The sequence below is a fragment of the Colossoma macropomum genome, unplaced genomic scaffold, assembly GCF_904425465.1.
Source record: "Colossoma macropomum unplaced genomic scaffold, Colossoma_macropomum, whole genome shotgun sequence".
Classification (NCBI taxonomy): domain Eukaryota; kingdom Metazoa; phylum Chordata; class Actinopteri; order Characiformes; family Serrasalmidae; genus Colossoma; species Colossoma macropomum.
The window spans coordinates 17,514,910-17,540,244 of record NW_023494810.1 but is presented as its reverse complement, the minus strand read 5'-3'; the positions used below and the strand labels follow the sequence as shown (position 1 = coordinate 17,540,244).

The 25,335-nt window shown below is 39.1% G+C and overlaps 1 protein-coding gene across 5 annotated transcripts in view; it reads right to left on the bottom strand.

Moving 5' to 3' along the window:
• kaznb (kazrin, periplakin interacting protein b) overlaps window positions 1-13,231 on the bottom strand; it is a 179,038-nt gene extending 165,807 nt beyond the window's left edge. For 3 of the 5 annotated variants that reach the window (XR_005006144.1, XM_036560014.1, XM_036560011.1), the window contains exon 1: window positions 7,534-7,720. Coding sequence is in view for 4 of the 5 variants with exons in the window: in XM_036560014.1 (XP_036415907.1) it covers window positions 7,534-7,705 (172 nt within the window). In the remaining variant the exon portion in view is untranslated. Of the gene's footprint in view, window positions 1-7,533; window positions 8,167-13,140 lie in introns of those variants that run through there. The other 2 variants (XM_036560009.1, XM_036560008.1) reach the window with 2 other exon arrangements.
• Between the last annotated feature and the right edge of the window lie 12,104 nt (window positions 13,232-25,335).

Sequence of the window (25,335 nt, the reverse complement as noted above, 5' to 3'; positions counted from 1 at the left end):
TTCCATTCCTTAAATGGTTCAGCAGTTACATTCGGGTGCCGGAGGCATTATAATAATAACTGCTGCACCATTTAAGGTGGAACGGGAAAATTCTAATAAGCAGGACATGCACAAGTTCTTTTTTTATGCTCTTCAGTAAAGTACCCCAAAGCCAACAACAAAGTTGGCGAAAACCAGCCCAAAGAGCACTTCACAGAAAAGCCTGTTAATCTCTGCTTTTGTTACCTGTTGAAAATCAAGCTGTGGCTGCTTGGTTAGGGCTGGCATACACTCAGCTTGAGCATCACTCTGTGTCCAGGTGTCTTTTGCAACTAGTTTTGTGCTGGCATGTTGCCTGTGCAGGTGCTTGGAGAGATTTGATGTTGTGTTTACAGCAGTGGATAGTAGTTTCTGGCCTGGGCACAGTTTGCACTTTACAATCACATTTTTGTCGTTTCATGCAACAACTTCAAAGTAATGTACCTATATCTACCCCTCAAAAAGCTGCAGACCTCTCTGCCATTTTTGTCCTATCTCCTATCAAACTCTGGCCAAAGCCACATGACGAGAGGTCAACTAATGTTTGTGCAAGCATGTACTATTAGAAGCTGTTACATGATTACTGGAGGAACAGTAATGTGTTACATTACTGCGTTACAGACAAATGTAATGTGATTACAGGTACTCCCAACACTGCTGCAAGCTTATACAGCCCTACACAGAGCAAAGACTCTGCTACAATACATCAGAGATGATAGAAAGTTCACCAGCAGGTTGATCTCAGGCTTTGTCTGAACATTAAGGTGAATTTTCAAGTGTGCAGAGTTCAAAAGTGTGTGAGGCCAAAGTGCTGAGCAGGCTGGGCTGTGAATAATGCATTAGGCTTTCAGGCTATTGATCTTAGAGGACACAAATCTTTCCATTTTAGGTGGTGGGTGAATATGTAATGGCCAAATGTCTTTTCCCTCACAACAGACAGCTCAGCACTGACAGTAACGTAGTCAATGACAAGAGCTACAATGTCCAACTTAAAGCATGATAATCCAATTGATGGACTGGTCAGCTGCCAATTTCTCAGAGAAACCTTCATTTCTGCTACGACAACAGTAGAGGGGGATGCCACGTCAAACTACATAATTTCGATTGAAATAACACTGCTTATTAGCTGGTAACAAGTTAGCTAAACTAGATAGCTAGCTGTTGTTTACGTGACAGCTGTTTAAGCAGCTGCTGATGCCAGATTGTGTTCTCCTCTGTTAGTCTGCTGTTAGCACAATCTGCTTAGCTGGGTTATTCATTTTCTTGTCTCTTTTAAATTTACACAAACTGGAGCGTAGGATAAAATGTATTATGAGAAAGGGAGCCTGAGACATGGTCACAGATGGTTTTATATAGTCAGAGTCATACAACATATGAAAAATAAAAACTACTAATCTTGATAACTAGTGGAATAATTAAATGTGTTGCATGCAACTTTTGACCTTTTACTGCCAAGCTGCACACAACTAGCAACATACAATTGTTTGCATGAAGGTTTCACCATGTACAGTTAGCCTTAGGGCTAGTTTGCTCAAAATAGTGAGCTAGCTATGCAACTTGTATAGTCAGTTTGCATAGTTTGCCTGCTATCAGTGTCATTATTACTTGTCTAGTTTGCAAGCGACAAAAATTTATTATTAAAGGGAAGCATGACTAATCACCTCATCACAACAATCACCATCTAGCATGAGCACGTCTGGACTGCTTTTGCAGGTCCTGGACTGATTTTTCTGTTTCTAACACCTCTCTTTTTAAAGAAGCATTCCTAAATCTAGCATTTAAAATGTCATTGGTCTTGTTATGTAATATTCAGTCCCTCAGCCTAACCGGTTTTATAGAATTTAAAACCGCAGCGTGCACTGCGCAAATACGTCATATAACCATTGGGAACCCTCCACTGCTAGAGGACTGCTAGAGGAGGCACTGCCGTAGAGGGTAATAAATACAGACATGAAATTCTGTGTCATAGCATTAGTGTTTGCTATTTGGCTTCTATTTGCATTAGCCAGCTAGCAAAAAAACCTTTGACTATAACACTTTTTCAAACGTTTCTCCCACCTCCAAGATACATCATCATAAGGGCGTTTTCCAACTTTTTGAACCAGAAAATCTCACTTGACACTTTTTTGGCAGCACTGTGGTAAGCATGTTTACAACAGATGTAGTAATGGTTATAGAACCTACTAAACTTCAGTTCCTATGCTGGATGTACTAAGTAGTTCCACTGCAGTTCAAAAGTGACCTCAGTGCTTAAGTCAGTTTTGGACCTGATACTCCGACTCTAGTTGGCTTTTTGTCAGGCTGTTTTCATTGAAGTAAGATCACTTATGAAGACGAGTGTGGTTTAAGGATCCCCCACCCACCTCTGCGCTCACACACGATGTTTTAATTACACTGTGCCATTGCACAAGCAGTTCATCATGCAGTGAAACCTCAGGAATGTAAAGATCCAGCTTTACTGGTCATCTATCTCAGCTTACAAAGGGCTAAATGAGGTAAAACTCAGCATGGAAAAACACGCAGTGTTTTATTTATGGGAGCGCTCATAGAGGCCTATTACACAAAGCAGATTCTTGTTGCTTGGGAATTAAACATGATTCAGAGTTTACACCAATCATGTTGCCAGCTTGTTAAAGTGACGAAAAACATTGTAAACCTGAGGGAACACCCTCCAATTACATCACCGTCAGAAATGTAACTGATAAAGCTGTTTATTATGAGCCTTTACTGATAAAGTTGTTTACTATGAGTTTATTGTTGTGTGATGTTATTCACTCTTATAATTAGAGCGGCAAGATGATGTCTTTATTTCTATTTAATTTCTCTCTCCCTCTTTCTCTCACTTCTTTCTCTCACTCTGTTTATATCTCGTACTCTTCCCCCTCTTACTCTCTGTCTCTCTCTCCCACTCTTTCTTTGTATCCCTCTTTTCCTTATTTTTTTTTCTCTCTTTCATTCTCAATCTTTATTTCTCTCACTTTCCATTCTTGCTATTTTTATTCTCTTCTCTCTATTTCAACAGTGCTTCATTGGCATGCATGTTATAATCTATTTCTCTCCCTCTCTCTATCTCTCTTTCTATTTATCTATCCATTCCATTCTCTCCCATGTACCTCATTAATGTGTGTATTTGTGGTGTTTGGAGGGTGTCCAGTTCACATTCCAGCTCAGTTCTTCCGCTTCCTCTCTCTCTGCTCACAGTGCATGTCTCTCTCTCTCAGTCAGGTGAGTGAGTTCAGTATAATACAGTCAAGTATGTGTGTGTGTGTGTGTGTGTGAGAGTGAGTGTGGCTAGCTCAGTGTGTACGCTTGAGTGTGTACAGTAAAATATAAACAAAGTGCATTACTGCGCCATTTCTCTTTCAATCACATACACACACACACACACACATACACACACATTTGCCCTCCATCCAGGTCTTGTGTGTGTGGGCAGTGCAGTGTGGTTTAGTTTTCCATTATTCAGGGTCCCGTTAACTAATCTTGGGGCTGGACATGATCTCGTAACAAGAATGTCTGGGAACAACCTTGACAAAATTTGGGCTAAATGTGGGTGAGAACGTAGGCTTATTAGGGTGGGAACAAACTGAGAGTGAAATTTTGAAAGCAATCCAACACATTGTAAAGGCAGAGCTCAAAGCAGAGGGTGATGGTGCACTCGTCAACATTGTCCGACGGGTAACAAGCCAACAAACATTTACCCATGGACCCAGTATTGTTACAATATTCTGAATATTTTGCTTCAGTCCACTGCTGCTCCCATAATCCCACTGTCATTTTATGAACTAAGCAAATAATTTGCCATATCCCAATAATAAAATACTGCAAAAATTTGACTAGCTGTGTGATTTTCAATTAATAACATGTATATTATTTGCCACAAAATGCATACACGATTTTAAAATAGTTTTGTAATACATCACTCTGAATCTTGCTTTACAAAGTGTAACTTGAACTGAATACAGATCCTTATTTTCTGTATTCTGAATACATATTCTTAATACTTAATACCACCAAAAAGAAAACAATTAAGCATGTAGATGTGTGTTGTGTGTGTGTGTGTAAAACCCAGTACATGTGGTAAGAAATAAGAGAAAAACAATTCTAACGATAGCTTTTCACTAGCTGGCTTGTTTTGCTTGTGTCATCAATTGTAGTCTGGACATTAAAAGAGCAAGTAGTACAGGAATTTAGGGGTGGGTTTTAGACAGGGGGGGGTACACTTGTTTTTGACAGATTCCAAAGCAGTCCGGGCAAACCAAAGTTGTCCCCAGTTGTGTGTTCTTGTTACAGGATCATGTCTGGCCTGAGACTACCCTTTAACAAGCTCTAGAAATATTCACTCCATAGAACAGCTTTATAGTTCTGCAGTGAATGAACAGAGAATAGTTCAACCTGACACAAGGCTGATTTATATGTCTATAAAAAAAAATTTCTGTGAAATGGGGACTCAAGTTGCACTCAGAAACTCAAGACTCAGCTTGGACTTGCATCCCAGAGACTCAAGACTACTTGGATTTGCAACCCAAAAACTTGAGACTTAATCTAGACTCACACCCCAGAAACTCGAGGCTCAAAACGAACTTGCAACCCATAGACTCGAAACTCAGCCTGGACTTGCACCCCAGAATCTCAAGACTCAAATCGGACTTGCATCTCAGTTGGACTTGAAACTTGCTCAAGCTCACAAGTCACATGAACTGACTAAACATCCCTGGTGAACAGGCACATAAATATATCTGTATTAAGAGATACAAAGACGGGGTTCAAAGAGCTCACAGAAGCCTACAGCCCCCCAAAATCTCAATTACAACCTGCAAATCTGTAGAGCTGTGTGACAAGCCAGTGCTGATTGGCTATCCATTAGTGTTGGGGTGGGACGAGACCCAAACAATACTCAACCCAAAACAGATGTAGCACAAAATCAAGAGGGAGCAGTTCGATTTGAACTGCTTAGACCTTCAAAATATTACAAAAACAGAGACATGAATATTAATTTTTCGCGAGTCATCAGGAAAATCTCTGTATATCTGAGTTTGACGGAAAGATAAAAATAAAAAACAGCAAAAGGAAGAAAGAGAGAAACACATGCAGATTTATCACATACTGAAGATTGTGAATGAAAGAATCGGGAAGAGAAACACTCACACTCTTCACACAGAACCCACTCATTTAAGAGGTGCCACTATTTCTCCACCTGATCAAACACACAGCTCACACACCCATGCTGTCTGGCCCTGAGACACACACCTCAGCTCACACCACACCCTGACTCACACACACTGCATCAACTGATCCTCCTCTGCTTCAGCCATATGGAGGATCTTGGAGCTGCCCTACAGGAAGTTTAGCTAACAGCTAACAGCAAACGAACACACATAACCTGAGGCAGTGGAGGCACACACTCCGACACACACTCCAGCACAAAGTCTGACCACTAACATCTGCCATCTTCCATTTCCACCTGCCAGTACATGTCTTCATTTCCTTACCAGTGCTAGTAAGAAATACAGAGGATCTGCTAGCTGAGCCTGTTTGCTAAATACACTGCTAACTTTAGGAAGTTAGCTATCCTGGTCTATTTTGGTGTCTTTATTTTGTTTGTGGCCTCATCACTGAGTACTTAAAGCAAATTGCAGTAAACTGAAGAATTAGCTACCATCACTGAGATCAGAATCATGTTGCCCATGTTGCTTGTCTGTTATATGTTTATGGTTCTATTATAAGTGGTGACAAGTTGCTTTGCTTGCTAGCTGGACGATGGTATGCTGGTCACCAGTAATGAAAGATGACGTACTGATCATCACCAAAACTATCAAATGTTGAGTTTTGGTGGCTGATATGCTGGTCAGCTAGCATGACCATGCAGAAGATTTAAATTCTCAATACATTCACACTGCAATAATGAAACCCTGTCATAATCATGAAGTTTCAGCTGATATTTAATAGCCATATAAATAATTGCATTGAATAATAATTGCAAATTGAATTGTCCTATTTGTTAATTTTATGTAACTATCAAAGTACAAGTCTAATTGGCTAATCAGATCTTGTTTCTTAGTTGTCGATACTTAGTAGCTCCCACACAGGCTTCATTCTTCAACAAGAACTGTCAGGGATGACTCTCAAAGTGCCTGAGTGTAGCAAACAAGAGGACGAAGCTAAGTTTGTAAAGTTCATTAAAGATAAATACAATAAGAAATAAAAATCTTATAGCATTTTTAACATTTTCTGTCTTCTTTTAAAACTGAACAGTCTCTGTCTGTCTCTCTCTCTCTCTCTCGCTGCTGCATACAATAGCCATCCCACTGGCTACCCAGGAAACGGGACAAGGCAAAAAGAAACAGCACCGGCTCCCTCCCTTCACTTCTCTTTCACTCTAAACAAAAGCTCACCCCTCGCCTCTCTCTCTCTCTCTCTCTCTCTCTCTTTCTCTCTCTCTCTCTCACTCTCTCTCTTTCTCAGCCATTCTTTATTCCACACTTCACCAAACTGTTACCTCAGAAACAGCACCAGCGCTAAACTCCTCCAAGCCTAGAGCACATTAAAACTTATTGCAAAGAAAAACTCAAAGAAATAAACAAATAAAACTGCTTAGCCATACAGACTGTTAAAACTGCACACTCGCCATACAGAACAACAAAATCAATTCAAGTTGGAATGATGCAAATGCAGTCTTTAAACTCACATGCTAAAGGCAACAGCTTTTGTGTTACTTTTAACCCCTTAAACTTTTATTACACATCTAGTTTATACACAGCTAGACTGTATTATAGTCCACGTAGTGGTAGTAAGCATGGGGTTTTATGGGTTAACCCAATCTTATTTCACACTGGCAGCGTGTTCAGCTGTGTTCTTGTGGCCCGGACAGAAAATGGGTTAAAATAGTAATAACAAAAAAACTGTTTATTTAATAAAACCCATAAACCCTTAAAGCCCACATCTAACTCTAAAATGGTTGTATTGTATTTTTCTTTAATACTCCTAACTTTGCCAGCCAAGTTTAGGCAACATAAATGTGCCAATATTTATCACAATACAGCAGTATGAACTGAAGTGACAGTTTATTACTCTTGTAACTACATAACACGTTTCATAGTACTTAAATTGCTTATAGTAGTGAATGAATGAAAGTCTCAAGACTAATAATATCTGTTTCATAGTAGTTACTCAAAAAAGTAATCCATTACAAACTGCTAATCACTGAGTGCGGTGGGATTATTTTACCTTCCTGAAAAAAGTAAAACGTATGAGTAACGCATGTCATTAAATTCTTCTAATGTGATTACAAGACTTTAAAGAGTAATGCACTGCACTACTTTGTTACATTTCTGTACATGGTTGTTACATTGTCACAGTAGTTTATAGCAGTAACGCTAGGTTTATAGTCACCAAACACTAAGTTTAAGGGGTTAAATAGTGCTAACACAACAACAAGTGTGTTGTTACATAATGAACACAACGTTTTGTAGAGCGTATAAAACCTCAGCAATGGGAGTTTGAGCTGTTTCTTACCGTGCGCGTGTGTGTGGTGGTTGTGCTGGTTGTTCTCCACACTGCTGGCCCCCAGCTCGGCCAGTCTGCGGCTAGTGGCAGAAAGCTCGGACCGCAGGTTGGTCACTTCCTGGCTGGCCGACTGGATGGCTCCATCGATCCGCTGGGCCAGCTGCTTATTGTCCTCCATCATCTTCAGGATTTTACCCTGCGGGGCCAGCGCACACACAGCAGCATGGTGTCACACACACTGGGGGGAAAGCAGCCGCTGCAAAAACTCCCCCGCTCCTCTTCCACTGATGAAGTGCACATACACCACCGCGCAGCGCAGACAGAGCACAGAATCCAAACAGAAAGCTTCCTTTCTTTCCTTTCCCCTCTATTCCAATCTACAGAGAACCAATCCAGCTGTGTGAGTATGTGTTACTCTTTGTGAGAAAGAGTGTAGATGTGTGTGTGTGTGTGTGTGTGTGTGTGTGTGTGTGTGTGCAGGAGAGATAAAGAGTGTATGTGTGAGTGTATGGTGTGGGTGTGTGTGTGCGTGTGTGTGTGAAAGAATGCGACAGCAGCGATGAAAGAGTGTGTGAGAGTTGTTCCCGCTTGCTCGCTCGCTCTCCAGCAGCTCCTCCAGGAGAGACCCGAGAGCACAGAGACACAACACACACTCACTCAGTTTAACACGGAGCATACCATCTGCTCCCGGACACGGGGGGGGAGAGAGAGAGAGAGAGAGAGTGTGTGTGTGTGTGTGTGTGTGTGTGTGTGTGTGTGTGTGTGTGTGAGAGAGAGAGAGAGAGAGAAATGGAGGAAGAGGAAGAGAAAGAGAGAGACAGATATATATCGTCGCTGTCGGAACAAAAAGCCTTGTCGAAAATTAAAGAAGGAAAGAAGGAAAAAACTTGTCATGGAAGTCAATAGAACAAGATTTTTGCCAAATAATTTTAGACTATTTCTGTCAATCCATTCATCATGAACTTTTAACACAATGCAAAAGGTAAATTTAAATTAAGCAAAAAAAGAAAAACAACAAAAATGGGAATACAAGTTATACAAGGATACACTTACAAGTACAGTATTGTACCAAAGTCAGAGACCATTCATCCTTTATTTAATGTCCAGTCAAAAAGTGACCATTAAGAAAATGTTGATTTTAAAATGATTTTTCATGAGATATTTCTGTGGTGATTAGATATAAGATAATCCACCTGCATAAAAGAGGGAAATATCAAAAGAAAAGTGAAAACAACAGTAGTTCCTGAAAAACCTATAGAGAAAACCTATAGAGAAAATGAGATTCCTAACAACCGTACAAGCACTTGTAGACCACCACAACTAGAAAGCTGTGGGAGAGAGACAGAGACAGAGAGAGAGAGAGAGAGAGAGAGAGAGAGAAACAGAGAGTGGGTGGAGTTGAAGTGCAATGTTCCCAAAAGACTCCCCAAATGTAACAATGAGTAAATCTGCTAGAGAGAGAGAGAGAGAGAGAGAGAGAGAGAGAGAGAGAGGGGAGGGAGGGAGGGAGAGAGGAGAAAGAGAAAGCGAAAGAGAGAGAGATTGAGTGGAGAGATAGACAAGAGTGTGAAGAGAGGGGGGGAGAGAGACAAGAGTGTGCAGACAGAAAGGGAAAGAGAAAGAGAGAGAGAGAGAGAGAGAGAGAGAGAGAGAGAGAAAAGAGAGAGAGAGAGAGAGAGAGAGAGAGATTCTTATCCCAACTCCTGTTCTGATCAAACATCTTAAAGAAAGCAGAAATCTCTGTCAAACACACACACACACACACACACACACACACACACACACACAGCATTGACTCCCACCCATTTCCCTCATTCTTCATTACATATTCATTCTTTTGTCCCTGGAAAATCTCCCCCACTCTCAACTACAGAGGGTACAGATGGGGGTGGGTTAGAGAGAGAAGAGACAGAGACAGAGAGAGAGAGAAAGAGAGAGAGAGAGAGAGAGAGAGAGAGTGCAAAGGAGAAGACAGATGGAAAGAGAAGGAAGGAAAGACAGAAAGGGTGAGATCAAGAGAGGGAAAAAGATCAGGATAGGGTGAAAGAGGGAGAATGAAATAGAGAAAAGGAGAGAGATGGGGGAGAAAAGAAGAGAGAAAGAGAGAAGGAAAATAAAGAGAACGAGTAAAAAGGGGAGAGAGAAAAAGAATGAAAAAGAGATGGAAAGTGTGTGAGAGAGGGAGAGAGACAGAAAGGAAGCTTTGCTAGCTCTGCAGTGAACACTGCTGCCCTTCATGAGCCCAGTTCTGTCCACACAGGAAGTCAAGACAATTACACTGCAGCTAATCAATCTGCACAGGGTCAGAAGTTTGAGGCTTTCTTTTCCTCCAGCTGGTGTTTAAAATCCAGTCAAATGCTCCATATTAACTGTTCCTAAGCCTCACAAGCTCCACCCACACTGTTACACAGACTGATGTACACGCACTAACGCTGCGTTTGGACAGTCCTCATAAACTCAGAGACCTGTCACAGCTCCAAAACTACAGTGGTTTGTGTTCAGGTGGTCATTGGCAACTAGTAAATTTATCACAGCGATAATATCTAGACCAATTGCAGCAAAAAATACTTATTTCAACTATATATGCACATTATTGTACACAATTTTAAGTGTCAATGATATATTTACTACTGTTTGCCAGCTTGGACTACTGTGTGTTTATATGGTTTCAGAACCTGACCAATACTGACAGGTGATCACGTTATATCTCACAAACTTGGGTAGTATAAAACATCACTGAGTTTACTAGGTGTATTTATGGCAGCTGGTCAAGTATAGTTTCTCTATGGCAAAGTTTGTGAGGAGGGTCCAAATACACCATATGATGGCCATGACTATCATATTAGAATCTTGCCCAAAAATTAGCTGCAGAAAGTGAGGATACTGAGGATTGTTTAACACTGATTTCAGTGTGTAGTTGATTATGGGTGTGACAGATGACGAAATGCTTAACATCCAACATTACACCATCTTTTGGCCTGCATTTGGAGAAACTTGCTTCTCATTTGCAGAAAGTTTATCCAGAAGAGAGAACAGAGTGAGCAGAGTCATTTTGCTGTTTCCAAGACTTGGCAGAGCTGTATTGTTGTCGTCTCCATGTCATAACAACTGCATTGTCAATGTCGTCTATTCGCTATTGCTGATCTTCTCAAGACATATTCTGTTTAATGTAAATTGTCCAAACAAAACAAATGGAAATAAATAGTTAGCATAGCATTTTACAACACGTCATGATATACGTCACATACATGCTGCTTGAACATTACAGCACCCTCAACTTACAATGGCATACACTGCACAACACTGCACTTTTTTATAAAGTGTTACTAGTTATTAGCGGCATTAATAGCGGCATGCAGGGCCTGCTCCACACTGCGACAAGTCTGACGTCCTTCAGAGTCTGACGTCCTTCAGAGCAAGCTGTAAGTGTTGGACTGAAAAAAGGTTGTGAAGGTCACAGCATCACATCTACAGGTTTAAAACTACTCTGACACTCGTGTCAGTGTTGCCTGGTGGTTTTTTAGTCATAAACTGTTTCATGCAGGTTTTGTTCTAGCAGCATTTCATGTTTGCCTGTGATTGGTTGGTTTGCATGCCAGTCACAAGCCCCTATCTGTAGGTGGTTGAGTGACCAAACCTACCAGTTTGTTTGGTGATACTACCTAGGAGCCTGTCCTGTGAGACAACAAACTACTTGCTTTAGCCGTAAAAAATACCGTTAGGTAAAACACTTTTTTGCACTGTGCTTAAAACCATGAGATCACCCATTACATTCTCCCCCTCTAAATGGGTGGATGTATGACTGTGATCAACAGTGGCTATTTAATCACCAATACGTTCCACTCTCGCAGGCTGGAAATTGCAAGAAATGGGCTCAGCCGCTCCCTAGTGAGAGAGGGAGAGCGGGAGCGGATGAGCGAGACAAATTTTGAGCACCATCACACCAAAGAGAGACAAACAGCCCATCATTTCCTGCTCAGAATGGAACATTTCCTTATTGTTATTCAGCAGCTGAAGCATCAGGCACAAGCGAGTCAAACAGAGACACTTAAAGGATGACAGTTTCCTCAGTAAACCCAACCTCTTCTGACCCCGTGCTCTCTTAGCCCGAACATCATAGTCTATCCAAGGTGAAGTGTTTCTTCAACACTGGTATCATCATGCAGCTGGATGAGTATAAAAGGCAACACATATACAATCCCTGGTCACTGTAATAGAAACTGCTGCCTTGTGGCTCCTCTTTGTACAGTTAAAGGCTGTAGCCTGTTGAAGGCTCTAGATGTCTTTACAGTAGACACAACCTTGTGCTCATTTTTCTTTAATAACCTATAATCTATTAGTTTTATTTCACTTGGCACTTTTTTAGCCACTTAAAGAAAGGGCTAGCACGTGCTTCCTTTGAGACTGCAGCTTTTCAAACTGCGGCTAACGAAACATCATTGGACATCTCAGCATACCTGGAGGAGAAGGCTAGCTTCCAACTCTGCTATGTTAACTAACAGATGCCTGCATTTGCTAGGATCGCACTTGGTGGTGGGATAGGCCACCCTACCCACCCAGACAGATAGAGGCCAGTTATGCTCTTTTGGACTCCTGTGGATAGCTGCGGGATTTGCTTGCAGTGGTCTAGCACAAGTATTTAAGATAAACATAGCATATTATTTAGTCTAAACTGTCTAATAATTTTACCCGCACTTTACAGTTACAAATCTGATTCCAAAACTATCTGTACTCTGTTTAAATACATGTGTTCATTTCCCATCACACAACAGTGCCCGTGAAAGTAGGCAGAGTTCTCTAGAAGCTCTGTGAAGGTGATATGATTTGGCATGTGACGCAACTCTAGCGTCCAAAAACAGCAAGCAGTAAGTAGCAGAAATATGTTAACAGTTAACAGTAAACACAAGCAACAGTAGAAACAACTCTAGAGCTTCAAGCTCTGATTCCATGTCTATTTAAAGATAAAGTGTTTTGAATATGTTACTGAGAATTTGGCTTTACGTGAAGAGTCACATTTCGGCTAGCTAGTATTTTTTTAACTGTTGCTGTCTACCAAGTCTGTGATGATTTCTTTTGACCAGCCAATGGTTTAGCTTCACCCACACATCCCGGGTCGGTATGCTTGCACACTAGCCTGCATAGATGGGTATCCAATCATTTGTTCTTAGTTAAAACAGTGACTGAACATTTCTTCATTTTCGTCAAAATATCATTTAGTAAAAATAAAAAAATACCAATTAAATATTTTTTAAATAAAATTCAAACAGTAAAAGCACACAAGCTTCCCATCTCATCATAGACAAATTTAAGAGAAGTTCTTTTAATGCTTCTTTAGATTTACACTGGAGCTACAAGGCTAATGTATCTAACAAATAATGGAAGCTTGTACTTCACCATTTAGCATTGCGTAACCTGCATACGTAAATCATTACACATTTGCCTCAAAATGTTTTGAGTTTTTAAGTAATGTTAAATAGACTTACTTATGTACTTTATGATATTGTATCATATACTGTTGTCTATAAAATTGACAAACGTACATTGCATAGCTAAAATTTTATCTATTTTATAGACAACAGTGTGTCATTATATTAAATGTATATAAAAACAACTTACTGACACCAGGTTTCTCGGTGAGAACGACCTTTCTCATCACTAAAGCCTGTTATAGATGGCTTTAATTCTGTTGTCCCTTATAGGGAGTTAAATATTTATAGCGGATGCAACTCTTTGAGTGAAGGTCAGTGCTTTAAGTGCTCCAAGTTCCATTCTGGGCCACACAGCCCCACCCAGGATACCACCACACGCATCCGCAATGAGCCGGGGGGGTGGGGTGGACAGAGAAAGAGGAAGAGAAAGGAAAGATGCGTCATGTCTTTTCACTGCACATACAGTGGCAGAACAAGGATCTTAGGGGCTCCAGTGCAAAACAAATTAATCCCACACCAAAAATGACACATAATTGGCTTGTTTACTAGTAACTGCTATGTCTCAACCAAATTGATGTTCTAATGTAAGCTGCTGTTGAATTATTATTGTAGCTACCTGTGAGTCATGGATGTAAAATTGCACAAGTAGTGATATAAGGAGTCCAGTGAAGACATCAGGGGATCTAGTCTTCATGGCCTTACCGGCACTACAGGCACCACCTGCATTTACAGGTGTTATACAACTGAGCACAAAAATAATTGTACATAATTCTGCTAACCTTTTCTTTTACAGCCCCCTAAGCTATAGGTATTAACCAGGTATGTCTGGGTTACAAACCTAAAAGCACTAGGTAATTATTTGAGGTGAAAAAGTGGTAAGTACACAGATAGTCTATTTAAATTACACTGAAATGCCCAACAGGTGCAAGCAATTAAGCTGATAAGGGACAAAATAAATATCTCATATTTGGATAAGTAACAGGGTGGTAAGTACAAACAAACTCACACTAAACTTCACTGTAATGTCATACTTCACTGAAGTAGACTGAATGGCACAGGTGAGGTTGATGGAGGTAGTACGATGGCATTTTAGGGCCACTGTTAATAAAAAATAAAAATAGTAGACTTCGAGAATGAAGTCATAATATTTCAAGAAAAAAGTCATAATATTTTGAGAGAAAAAAAGTCATTATATTTCGAGAATAACGTCCTAATATTTCGAGAAAAAAAGTCGTAATATTTTGAGAAAAAAGTCATAATATTTTGTGGATAAAGTGCTAACTGTATGGGGGCTGCCATAACGTATTGGGTTCTCGGTTGCTGTACTGGCTCACTGGAGTTCCACACACTCCTGTCTCCTTGTGGACCATTCATTTTGATTATCATTCTCATCGTCTGTGAAACTTCATGCCCTCTTTGAATGGCATGGAGATGTAGCCACTGATAGCTGTGTAGACGACCCTGCCTGTGACTCTCCTTCAACATAACAGACAGTTTCCTCCGTGTCCGTCTGGTTCTTTATTCTAAATAAACATAGATATCTTATACTAATAACAGGCTGGGGCTGATGTGTCAGGAGAGACAGGGAGACTTAATATTTCTTTATGGGTTAAATCAATATGAAAGTATAACTCCATCAACTCCTAAACGCCCCTCATTTTAACACGAGGAGGTGCTGCCTTTCTCTCGTTGTTTTGGCCACAATTTTGCAATCTTTCCTGGTATTAATGCCACTTTAATGTCATAATTCTGTGACTTTTTTCTCAAAATATTGTCTTTTCTTCTCAAAATAGTACAACTTTTTTCTCAAAATATTACGACTTTATTCTCAAAATATCATACCAAACGACTTTTTTCTCAAAGTATTAGGACTTATTTCTCTAAATATTATGACTTTATTCTTAACAGTGGCCCTAAAATGCCGTCGTAGTTTGGTGATCAGAAGACCTGTGATGCTAAGTACTGGAGCGAGGGGTTGGGCGGGGCATGGGATGTAACACATTAATATTTTAAATAGTATTTAAGTCTATTATTTAGAAACAACAAAAAGCAGTGATTTTTACTATAGCTCTTACTATGTTCTTACTCTTACACCTTACTGATACATTATTTATATGGTTTATGTTCCTGCTTAGATTTGTGAAATTACAGTGAAATTTAGTTGGTTTAAACTTCAAAAAATTATCTATTTATGAGATATTTTACTATGACCTCTATCTGTGGGTCAAATCTGGCCTCTGAGGACATTTGATTTGGACTGACTGAAAGTTACCCTAACCCCACCTGTTCACCTAATGAGAGAACAAACATATTTTTATACTAGACATAACTCTTATTCTTAACTGGCCTAGTTATTTGGATACTGTTCCTCACTCGAACCCTGTTAATACCTAGAGTTTAGGGAACTATAAAAGAAAGCTTCACCAGTTTGACTTGTAAATGCTTTTACAGTCATCATTTTATGCAAATGTATTCTTTATATCAGATTGTATTTACTACTTCTCAGTATACTTTTATTTATATGCCTGTATACTATTGTTATTATAAAGTGCTGACTCCTGGCAACCACACAGTGTTTCTCTAGAATATCCGGTGTTCTGTTTGGGTCTTTAGGCTTCTTAACCCCTGAACAGGCCATGGGCCTGCAGCCAGGTCCAAAGTTTTATTACACACTTCTATAAACTAAGAATAACTCAGCCAGTTTGGACATAAGTCCCTGTAAATACTAAATACTAATAAGTTTTAGTACATAATAAGCCTGGCATGTTCATGAGTTAATTGCTTGTTCATGATTCCTCTGATTAACTCTTTTCATCTTGTTGCTGGTGGTCCTCTTCCTCTTTTACTTTCAACTGTTCCAACCAAATTGGACGTTTCCAATAAACTGGTAATTCTCATAATATGTCAAAAATAAGACAGCACCAGTTTGGTTGTCTGGGCTTTGAGTGAGAGGTGAGGGTTAGTTTGGTTGAGGATCCTTTTTTTTTCAAGCGCTGTCCAAAATTAAAAGGTCTTTTACATTCATAAAGAACCACAAAATAGACATATCTTTGAGAGACACATCTTTACATCTGAAGATGTTTTCAAGCTTCTTCATCGTTGTTCTGCCAAGTGCCAATATGTGTCATATTGTTTGACTGATGGATCCTTTTTGAATAATAATTAAAGCAGATAAAGGCTGTCCACCCTTTCTTCACCATCAATGGTAAAGTTAGCAACCTTTCATGTTGTCATAACCTTCTGAAGACCCATCTTTTGACTCCATTATTAATGCTTCTTCCACCAATCTTGAATCTTCCGTCATCTTCCTCAGGTCCTGCCTCTCTCATTATATGTTCAGCATGCAGGATACAAAAGTATGGTGAAAGTATGCAGCCTTGTGTAACTCCTTGTCTAACCAGTCTGTTTGTCTAGTTTCCTCAGAACACTATCTCTTTTGCGCAGCATGTGTGTAGAGTACACATATAATCTTGTACGTATTTTTGTCACAATCTTATTTACTTTTCTTATTTGTTGTGTTTAATATAATTCATATTGGTATAACATGCCAGTCTTGAACCAGGGGTCAATAAATTGTCATTATGTCTTAAGTTATCCAAAGAGAAACATTAGAGGAAAATAAAGTGAGAGCAGCTGTCCAGCATGGACTCTGTGTTTGACCATTTCTCTGCTGCACTGCAAAAGGGCTGAGCAACGCTCTTTAACACGCTATGAATCCTTCCCTATTGACTGGACCAGCACGGCCAGCACAAAGGCCCAAGCTTGAACAATAGCGGGTGTCGTTAGGTGTAGACAAAGGGCAGAGGCTGGACAGCTAACAGGCGTTTTTCAGCTTTAGCTGCAAGGCCTTTCAGTGGCCTTTGCTGTTCGCACCTGCCTTTTGGCAAAAAGTCAGTCTGTACTGTGTAGCACTGCCAAACATAGTTAGCGGTAACAGCTCTGCAGCTTTCTTAAGGCTTACATTAATCACTTATTTATCAAATATTTGTATTCTTTGTTTCTTTTAAACATAATAATAAATTACAATATGGTTTTAAATATAGATTTAAATAACAGATATCCAAACAGAATTTTTGCATTTCAGCTTTCCATTCTAATTTATGGATAGTTTAATCATTGCCTCACAGCTTGTGGGTGCAGAGATCGCCACTTAGTTAAGTTAGCATTATATAAGTAGCTAATATCCTAGCAAGCATAATGTTAGCTAGCATTTTGTGATTATTTTGCACTGGCTTTTCATCTTTGTAGAAAACCTTTGATGATAGTTTGATTATAACTAACCAAATCAGTGTCAGAATGTGCTACAGTTTGTCAAAAAAATTAATGTTAAACTTAGACCAGAATGAATTCCATGCTGGTTTAGGCTGGTTTTTGCTGGTTTAACAGGTCACTCAGCATGATCATTCTGGTTGACCAGCATACCAGTGTCCAAAATACAACATACTGGCCATGGATGCATGGGAGGCCACACAGAGCAACCTGGGAAAACACTGGACACAAAGTAAGAGAAACTAAAAACAGTAAATTCTTGTATTGTTAGCACAGAGGTATGTTTATGTGTTATTGTACCATTATGTGCTGGCCTGTGGGGTGGTGGGGCAGTGGTGGTGTCTGCTAGATGTGGGGCTGTTAGTGACCTGCCCTGCTCTGCCCTACTCTAAACAGCGCTGAGCGGCGGTGGTGTTCTGCTACATGTTCAATAAAAGAGCCTTTCCGCAAAAGCACTATGATTCTAGCATCTCCTTCCTTGCATCACAATATGCTGTTTTTGCTGTTGATCAGGCTAACAGTTTCTATTGATACTGACCAGCGTCCAAAACATATACTGGTTTTGAATGTTCTTCTAGCAGGGATGAATACAGTTTAAGTGCATGCTAATGAAAGCCAACAGTTGCTAGTTAGCTATGATGATAAATCTTGAATATTTCTTGTTAAAGGAGTAAAATGCTTTAAAAAATAGGACTACTTACTGTATAATAAGGCACACGCTGTTGGATAACTTTAGCTATAAGATACTAATTGCCTTATTAATAAGGAATTTGTTCTGAAGGAAATGTTAATGTGTGAGTACAGAATATACACTATACCACACAGAATATTCTGGTTTGAGTTAAATGAAATATAAATAATTTTTACAGATAATCCAATAGATGTACAAAATATTTAGTATATATGGTTGTAAGCAAAAGTTTGAACATCACTGATCAGATGACACAGTTTGTTGATATTCTAAGTGTAAATAAGTTAATACATACTCTGCAGAGAATACACTTAAACATGGCTTTTTAGTGCACAAATTCCATTTGTTTAATTTTATTTTAACTTCATTCTGGAATGTTGTACATATTTTAGAACAATCTGCAGCTCAGAACACAATTCTGCACACAGAACATTGCTTAATTGCTCTAAAATTGCTTATTTTTTTCTCCTAGATTCTTACCTCGGCACAAAATGGCCACAGTTAGAAACATTTTATATATTTACCTGCAACCAAATTATTTTCTTATTATTGAAAACAATTATTCCAAACCTTTTTTTAATGGTAAAAGCATTTGAGGGAGTATTTGAGGGATTTTGAGGAGTATTTGAGAGGGGTGCAGAGGAACATTTCAGCCTTAACAGAACTTCAGCAAGCCTCCACTGTCATGCATAAAAGCCAGTGTAAAACAAGCAGGTCATCTGGCATAGCTCAGCTGGTCATGTTCCTACAGCCAGAGAATCTCCTCTCATCTGTTACTGTCAGCCAGTTCCTCTGGCACTCACACTAAACACGGCTAATCACATTCACCCACTCTGCCCCATGGAGAAATGATACCAGATCCAGACATCTACACTGAATGCAAAACATCTGGAGCTAAGATCAACATCTTTATGGTGTTTAGCATGATGAGTGAGAGATGGAGATGAGTCAGGAGCTGGTTGCACCAGCTGTACATAAGTTCCAGTATAGGCTAGTTATAACATAAGTGTTCACTAAGTTCAGGTTTACACAGCCCTAAATCTAAACAGGTTGCACCATACCAACTAGTTTTGACACTGAGCTTAGTAGCCACTAATTATTTTCACCTTCACTGAACAGGTGTAAGTGTTGGGGAAACCAAACCTGAATCTATTTTTTTAGTTAGCTAAGCTTAAAAAACTATATGCTGTGATTTTGCTTACAGCTCTGATATGCCCTGGTTTTAACTCCAAACACAAGGCTAACACCCATAGCTCCAGTTCAGCGAGACTAAGCAGCTGCAGAAACATCCAAATTGAGGCTGCTGTTGTGTTGGTTAGACAGAAGCTGTTGTTTATAAAAGAGACTACCTTGGTAGTTGCAAGGAAATATTAAAGTATAAACAGACAATGACTACAAGTATTCAGTTTTATTCAGGTTATTTTGTACACGTCACTCTCTTCTACTGAATACTTTTTCCATGGAAAAAGTCAGCGTAAGCAGCCGTCACTTCTCCATGACAGCACGTTGAAAGATAGGTTCTGAACATGTTACTGTCATCCTAAAGTGACATACACATTAGTTAGTTGTTACTAATTAAGACATGAATTAAGGATTTGTGGTGCAACCAAATTTAGTAATAGGATAGTTTGAAATTAACTAGTGTTTACTGAGGACCTAGTAAAGAATTAACGCTCACATTTAAGTATATATTTAGTAAAAACGAGTGCAACTCAGTCCAACTGTGCTTAAAACAGGTGAAATATGTCTGGCAATATTGGTAACACTTTCTATGAATGTCACCTTTGTAAGCATCTATAAACACATTCATAACATGTTATAATGCATTCATAAGGCATAAACATGGCTATAAATATTTATAAAAATGCATTACACGTTATAGCCATGCTTATTATGCATTATGAATTGTTAACATAATACATTATAAGTACTTTCATAACAAATTATAAAAGCTCATAAGTCGCATTTGTCTGCTCTAAGTAAAGTGACGCGTACTGAACTAAAGCCTCCTCCAGTCTTATGAGTGAGGCTTCAAGTTGAAGTATTTACTGAAGAATTTACTGAAACACTGAAACATACACAATAAAGCACACTATAGGCTTCAAATGTTAGATTTTAAACTAGTGCTGCCATAAGTAGTGTCTTAGTGTGTGGGAAAGTCAATGTACATCACTGTTAGCTTGGCACTAATACACTGCATATCCAATAGAATGCTAACAGAAATCAGCACTACTATACTGTAGTGTAGTGATGTTGCAGAGTGAAGGTTTCTAGCGCTTGATGTTAGAACCAGTGAGGGAACAAATTATAATGACAGCAGTCTGCTATTTCGCCTCTCCCTCTCCAGGCCTTCACTCCACAGTGACTCCACGTTCAGTGTGATGTCAGATGGGGTTCGGGGAGGGGCTCATGGGTACTTGGTTTGATGTGATGTAATGTAACAGTGTGAGCACTGGGTAAGAAAAGTGCATTGTAGCAATAATTCTAGGCTGGACAGCCTGCTTGGACCATCTGAATATTCAGGACTGAAGCCCTGAAGATGCAGCCCTAACAGCACCAATGGTGAGAAATAAAATACTGGAAATCTCAGGGCGTAAATAAACTTTGTATTTGTCTTTATGCTCTCCAAGCTGGGACTAACTTCTTTGGCACTGACAGTATAACATGTTATTAACACTATTTATAATGCATTATATTAACAACTCATAATGTATAATAAACATGGCTATAAAGTGTAAATCAGTGTAATTCATTTTTATAAACATTTATAACCATGTTTATAATGCTGTATGAATGCATTATAACATGTTATAAATGTGTTTATAAATGCTTACAAATGTGACATTCAAAGAAAGTGTTACCGCAATATTTAACACTGATCTTCTAAGTAACAATAAGTTCACACATCCTTTGTAGCAGTGGTTCCCAACCCAGTCTTCATGGACCCCCTGACGGTCTACATTTTTTTCTTCATCTCTGCATGTTGTGGGGTGGGTTGGAGTAAAAATGTGGACTTCTCTACAGTTTATTATTATTATTTATTTCTTTTTTCAAATTTGGGACTTTGACCACATTTGTGGTCAAAAAAGGTCTGAATTTAGTCTTATCTTTTACACTTAAGCTCATGTTCAGACCATTGGATTTGTGAATTTGATCTAATCAGAGGCTTTTGCACAAACTTGTGGAATCCATGTTGGCACGAGTGCAGGTTGTATACCAAATACTAATAAATTTTGGCATTCAGTTAAATGTTTCAAATCTACTTTTCACTCAAATCGTTATGCTGATAATTTGCAATATTAATTTTTTATTAAATTCGAAAAGAATAAAATAGAAGCATTTTCACCAGTGCTCTCAGACTTTTTACACAAATCATGGTTCCAGAGCACAAAACCTAAAACACCTTCCCCCCACATACTGTCAACTTCTGTCAATTACAGAACACCTAATATTCTATAAAATCCATATGAATGTATGTACATCATCTCATTTCTCTATTTCTTCTGTCCAGTTTGTCTGTTTCCTGTGTGTGTGTCTGGATCTTGTGTCCACCATCTCTTGTTGTTGTTGTTGTCATTATTATTATTGTTTTATTTTTTATTTTCTCTCCCTTCTCTTCTCCACTTATTGTTTCTTCACTTGGTTGGGTCAGGGGTTGAGGTGGGGTGTGTGAGATAAAGGCTTACGGGTGGGTACACAGCTTCAGCATTTCTTGTAATACATGACATTGTATCTTCACTACAATGAAGGAAGTATAAACAATAACAACAAAACAGAAAAAAAGAGTTACAGTCTAAATGCAGAGTGGTAATGTGGCCAGCAAATACATCTGGTTTTTTCTATCCATTTATTCCATTGTTGTGAGCAATGGAATCAGCTGGGAATATTGAATTCTTGACAGAACACTGGGCTTACCACTGTGTTCAGTGTAACACTGCCTCTGGCGCTGGCAAAATTTGGTCCATTAAAAAAATTTTAATATCTGGTTTGCCATCATCTGTCTGCTGCCAACATGTGAATGCAGTATTACTGCCAATTGTGTTATATTAGCTAAAAGACACCCACAGTGGCAAGTGATGGGGAGGGGGAGGGCCATCCTACCCACCTAGTGGGAGCGAGGCCTGTGTTGGTCTCCCAGCCACACATGACTGTGACATCACTCTAGATAGAACTTGTGATCTCCGGAAGATAAGGAAACACATATGATGCATTCACATGTGTGCATTAGATGGACAAAAGCAAACTGTAGCAGTAAGCAGAGCGATCCATCAACAGTTCAATCTTTCCAACTTTTGCCATCGACCGCAGCGGTGGTGTAAACTGGATGTTGATTTTTTGGGATGTCAAACATCTCATTGTTGAATATCAGGCAAACCCAGTAGTATACAACACAAAATAAAGGAGTACAGAGCGTCCTCCTGACTTTCTTCACCTTAAATAAAAAATCTACACTGATAAAGCTCTCCTCTAATAATCGTTCATTTTCGCTGGCCCCGCGGTCACCATGGCAACGTTTGCATGGCTTTAAGCTGCCATGTACCGCGACGAGGTACAGCAAGGTGTTTTTTTCAATGCAAATATGTGATTGCAGCTACACCAGTCTGGAGCCCCTGACATGTATTTTTTTAATTTTTTTATTCGGATTTAATTGTTACTGAAATCTAGACTTTGCTCATATTTTCAGTGCCAGATCAAGTTGATAAACATGTTAATTTTAACCAAGGGTGCCAATAATCCCAAAAGGCAGAGCATATCTTGTGTGTAATTATTTCTGACTATGATTAATGCCTTTTTTGCAGTGAAGAGTAGCACTGACTCAAAAAAGACAAATTATGATAATAAAATAATAATTTGTCCTCTGACATGATTTACAAGAAATCATTCTAGACTACTTCCAGTGAGGGGCTACTACTGTTCCATTGGAAAACTTTCCAAATTGCTGTTGTTTGTTTGTTCACGGGCTGGAGCTCTATGAGAAGACTGTAATTAAGAGCACTCTGAATGTGCGCTTAAAAACACCATATTGATAAACAGTCAGTATGAGCAGCTGGCTGGGTTAATTGAATATCGACTCATCCACAGTAAACTAGAATCTATTCTGTTTTTTTCCTTCCCAACAGTTGGGTAATATAAGAGCAATGGGCTGCTATTTAATAAGGCTTTTATCTGGGAACTGTGAGAAAATCCTTCTGCCAAATCGGCTCCGTCACATGTCAAAGGCAGTGTTTGTTTATGATGTGCATGTCTGTGTATCCGAGAGTGACAGTGTGTGAGAAGTCAGTGTATGGAGAGATTTGGGCCTGTGCTGGGTCAAGCACTCTTCCCATAACCCCCTCCTGCATTCCATGCCCTAGTAAAGCAGCCAAAGCCACAGGAAGAGAGATGTCATTTTCTGTGCTGGACTTGTTGATGGAGAACAGTCCTGTGCAATCTAACACTTTCACTCTTCTCTGAGGAAATTTGTCTGTATGTGGTTACTCATTAGTTGCATAGTGGTTCCTGAATGAATAATTATGAATGAATAATACGTTTTAACATTAAAGAGTCAAACTTATTCGCAAATATTAAATCTCAATGGGCCCCATTCACCAAACTTTTTCTTAAAAACACACAATTTTATGGAGATTCTGTTATTCACTAATGTTTTTTTATGCAGGATTTGTTCTTAGGTAAAAACAGAATCTACACACTCATGAACACAAAGGTGCAAACAGTTCTGCACTTTAAGAACATGTCATGAATCTGACGTAGACTTTTTCTTAGGACCATTCTCAAGAAAAAAATCAGGAAAAAATGAGAAAAATAGTGGTGAATGAGGCCCAATGATCCTAACTGACTTTATGACCATTAACCAAAGTCAGCTTAGAAAATAAAAAGATCTGAAAACCATAATTCAAACAAAAAGTTAAAAACTTCTCTTCCTGATCTGTACTGTGTGGGTGTTTCAGACCACATAGTGATTAACAGTGGTGTAACCTTGGCAACGTAAACACTGGCAGCTGGTTTTTCATCATATTATTGTAGCTTTTATTTTCTAGCTGAAGTTGGACTCTGAATCTGTGTGAGACATCAAATTATGGAGGTGAAGTTTTGCCCAACCAGAAGTGACTATAGCAACCATGAGTGTGAGCTGGCATTAGCTGCCATTTTGAAGAAAAAACAATGGCCAAAACAATGCAATCGTTTGAATTTGGACAGTGCAGTTTGTGCTCCTTGCTGAAAAGAACTTCCAAACACCACACTGTTCGTTCTGAGACCTTCAAAGTCACTAGTAATCACTGCACTGTTTGTTCTCAGACCTCCCACTGACTGTCATTGGTCCTCCCCCTGACTGTGATTGATCCACCGCACGAAGCGAGCCTTTAGCGCTGCTGAGACATACACCAAGTTCTAAGTATACTAACAACAGTATGTTTGGAGTTTGATTTTGTTTAGTTCTTTCGTCATTTAAAGTATACTGACAGCTTTAGTGCCCAACGTAATTAGGAATGTGGCTGATCATCTAAACACTCCATACTTGCACACTCTGCCCAGCAGTTCAGACATCTAGCCACAGTAAAGAGAGAAAGAAAAGGAACAGCTCTATCAACAAGCTGCTCTCCAAAATCCAGTTTAATTTGTGTGAAATTAATGTTTCTTTAACACCTTAAAATCCCAGGCTTATTACATGCTTAGGCCTATTGTTCAGGAACTACACATACTTCAATGCAAATTGGCTGAGCTATTATGGAAGTGTGTAATAAATCTTTAGGCCTGCCGGAGGATCCTGGCCATTTAAGTGGTTAAAGCAGGTACTACAGACACATTTATTTATGTATTATTATTATAAGTCAAATGTGCCTGAATCCTAGCTGGAATGAGGGATCATTAGACATCAGTGTCTTCTGATACAGTCCCACCTAGCTCTAATCCAACAGAGTAAACACAAAAGACCAAAATCTCTTAATTAAAATGACAACTATTGTTCTTTATTTGACTGTCAACAGCACATTCATGCAGGAGTCTACAGCTAAAAGCATAAACAGATTAACAGAGTAAGCTGACAGCCCTTTAATAACGGAATAATAAGCCTACAGTTTAAGAGGTTAACTCACTTACAGATCCCTGAAGCAAGTGGAGAACTTGGAGAAAATGCAGATTCCATACCATATTTGTGTTTGAAAACAGACGAGGAGAAATTTCGTTACAATCTGAATTTGAAGTTTTGCAGACAGAAAAATCATCCTTTACATTTCTAGATGTGTACAACATGTGTAACTATGCAAGTAATTGTATATGCAATGTAATTATGCAAATCCATTTAAAGAGCACAGCAAAATGACAGTAATAACTTTAGATGTTTAAGGGAAGGCTCACCTGATCATCTGCATGGAATCATAAAATATCCTATATGGTTTCTAATATTTCTATATGGATTCTGCT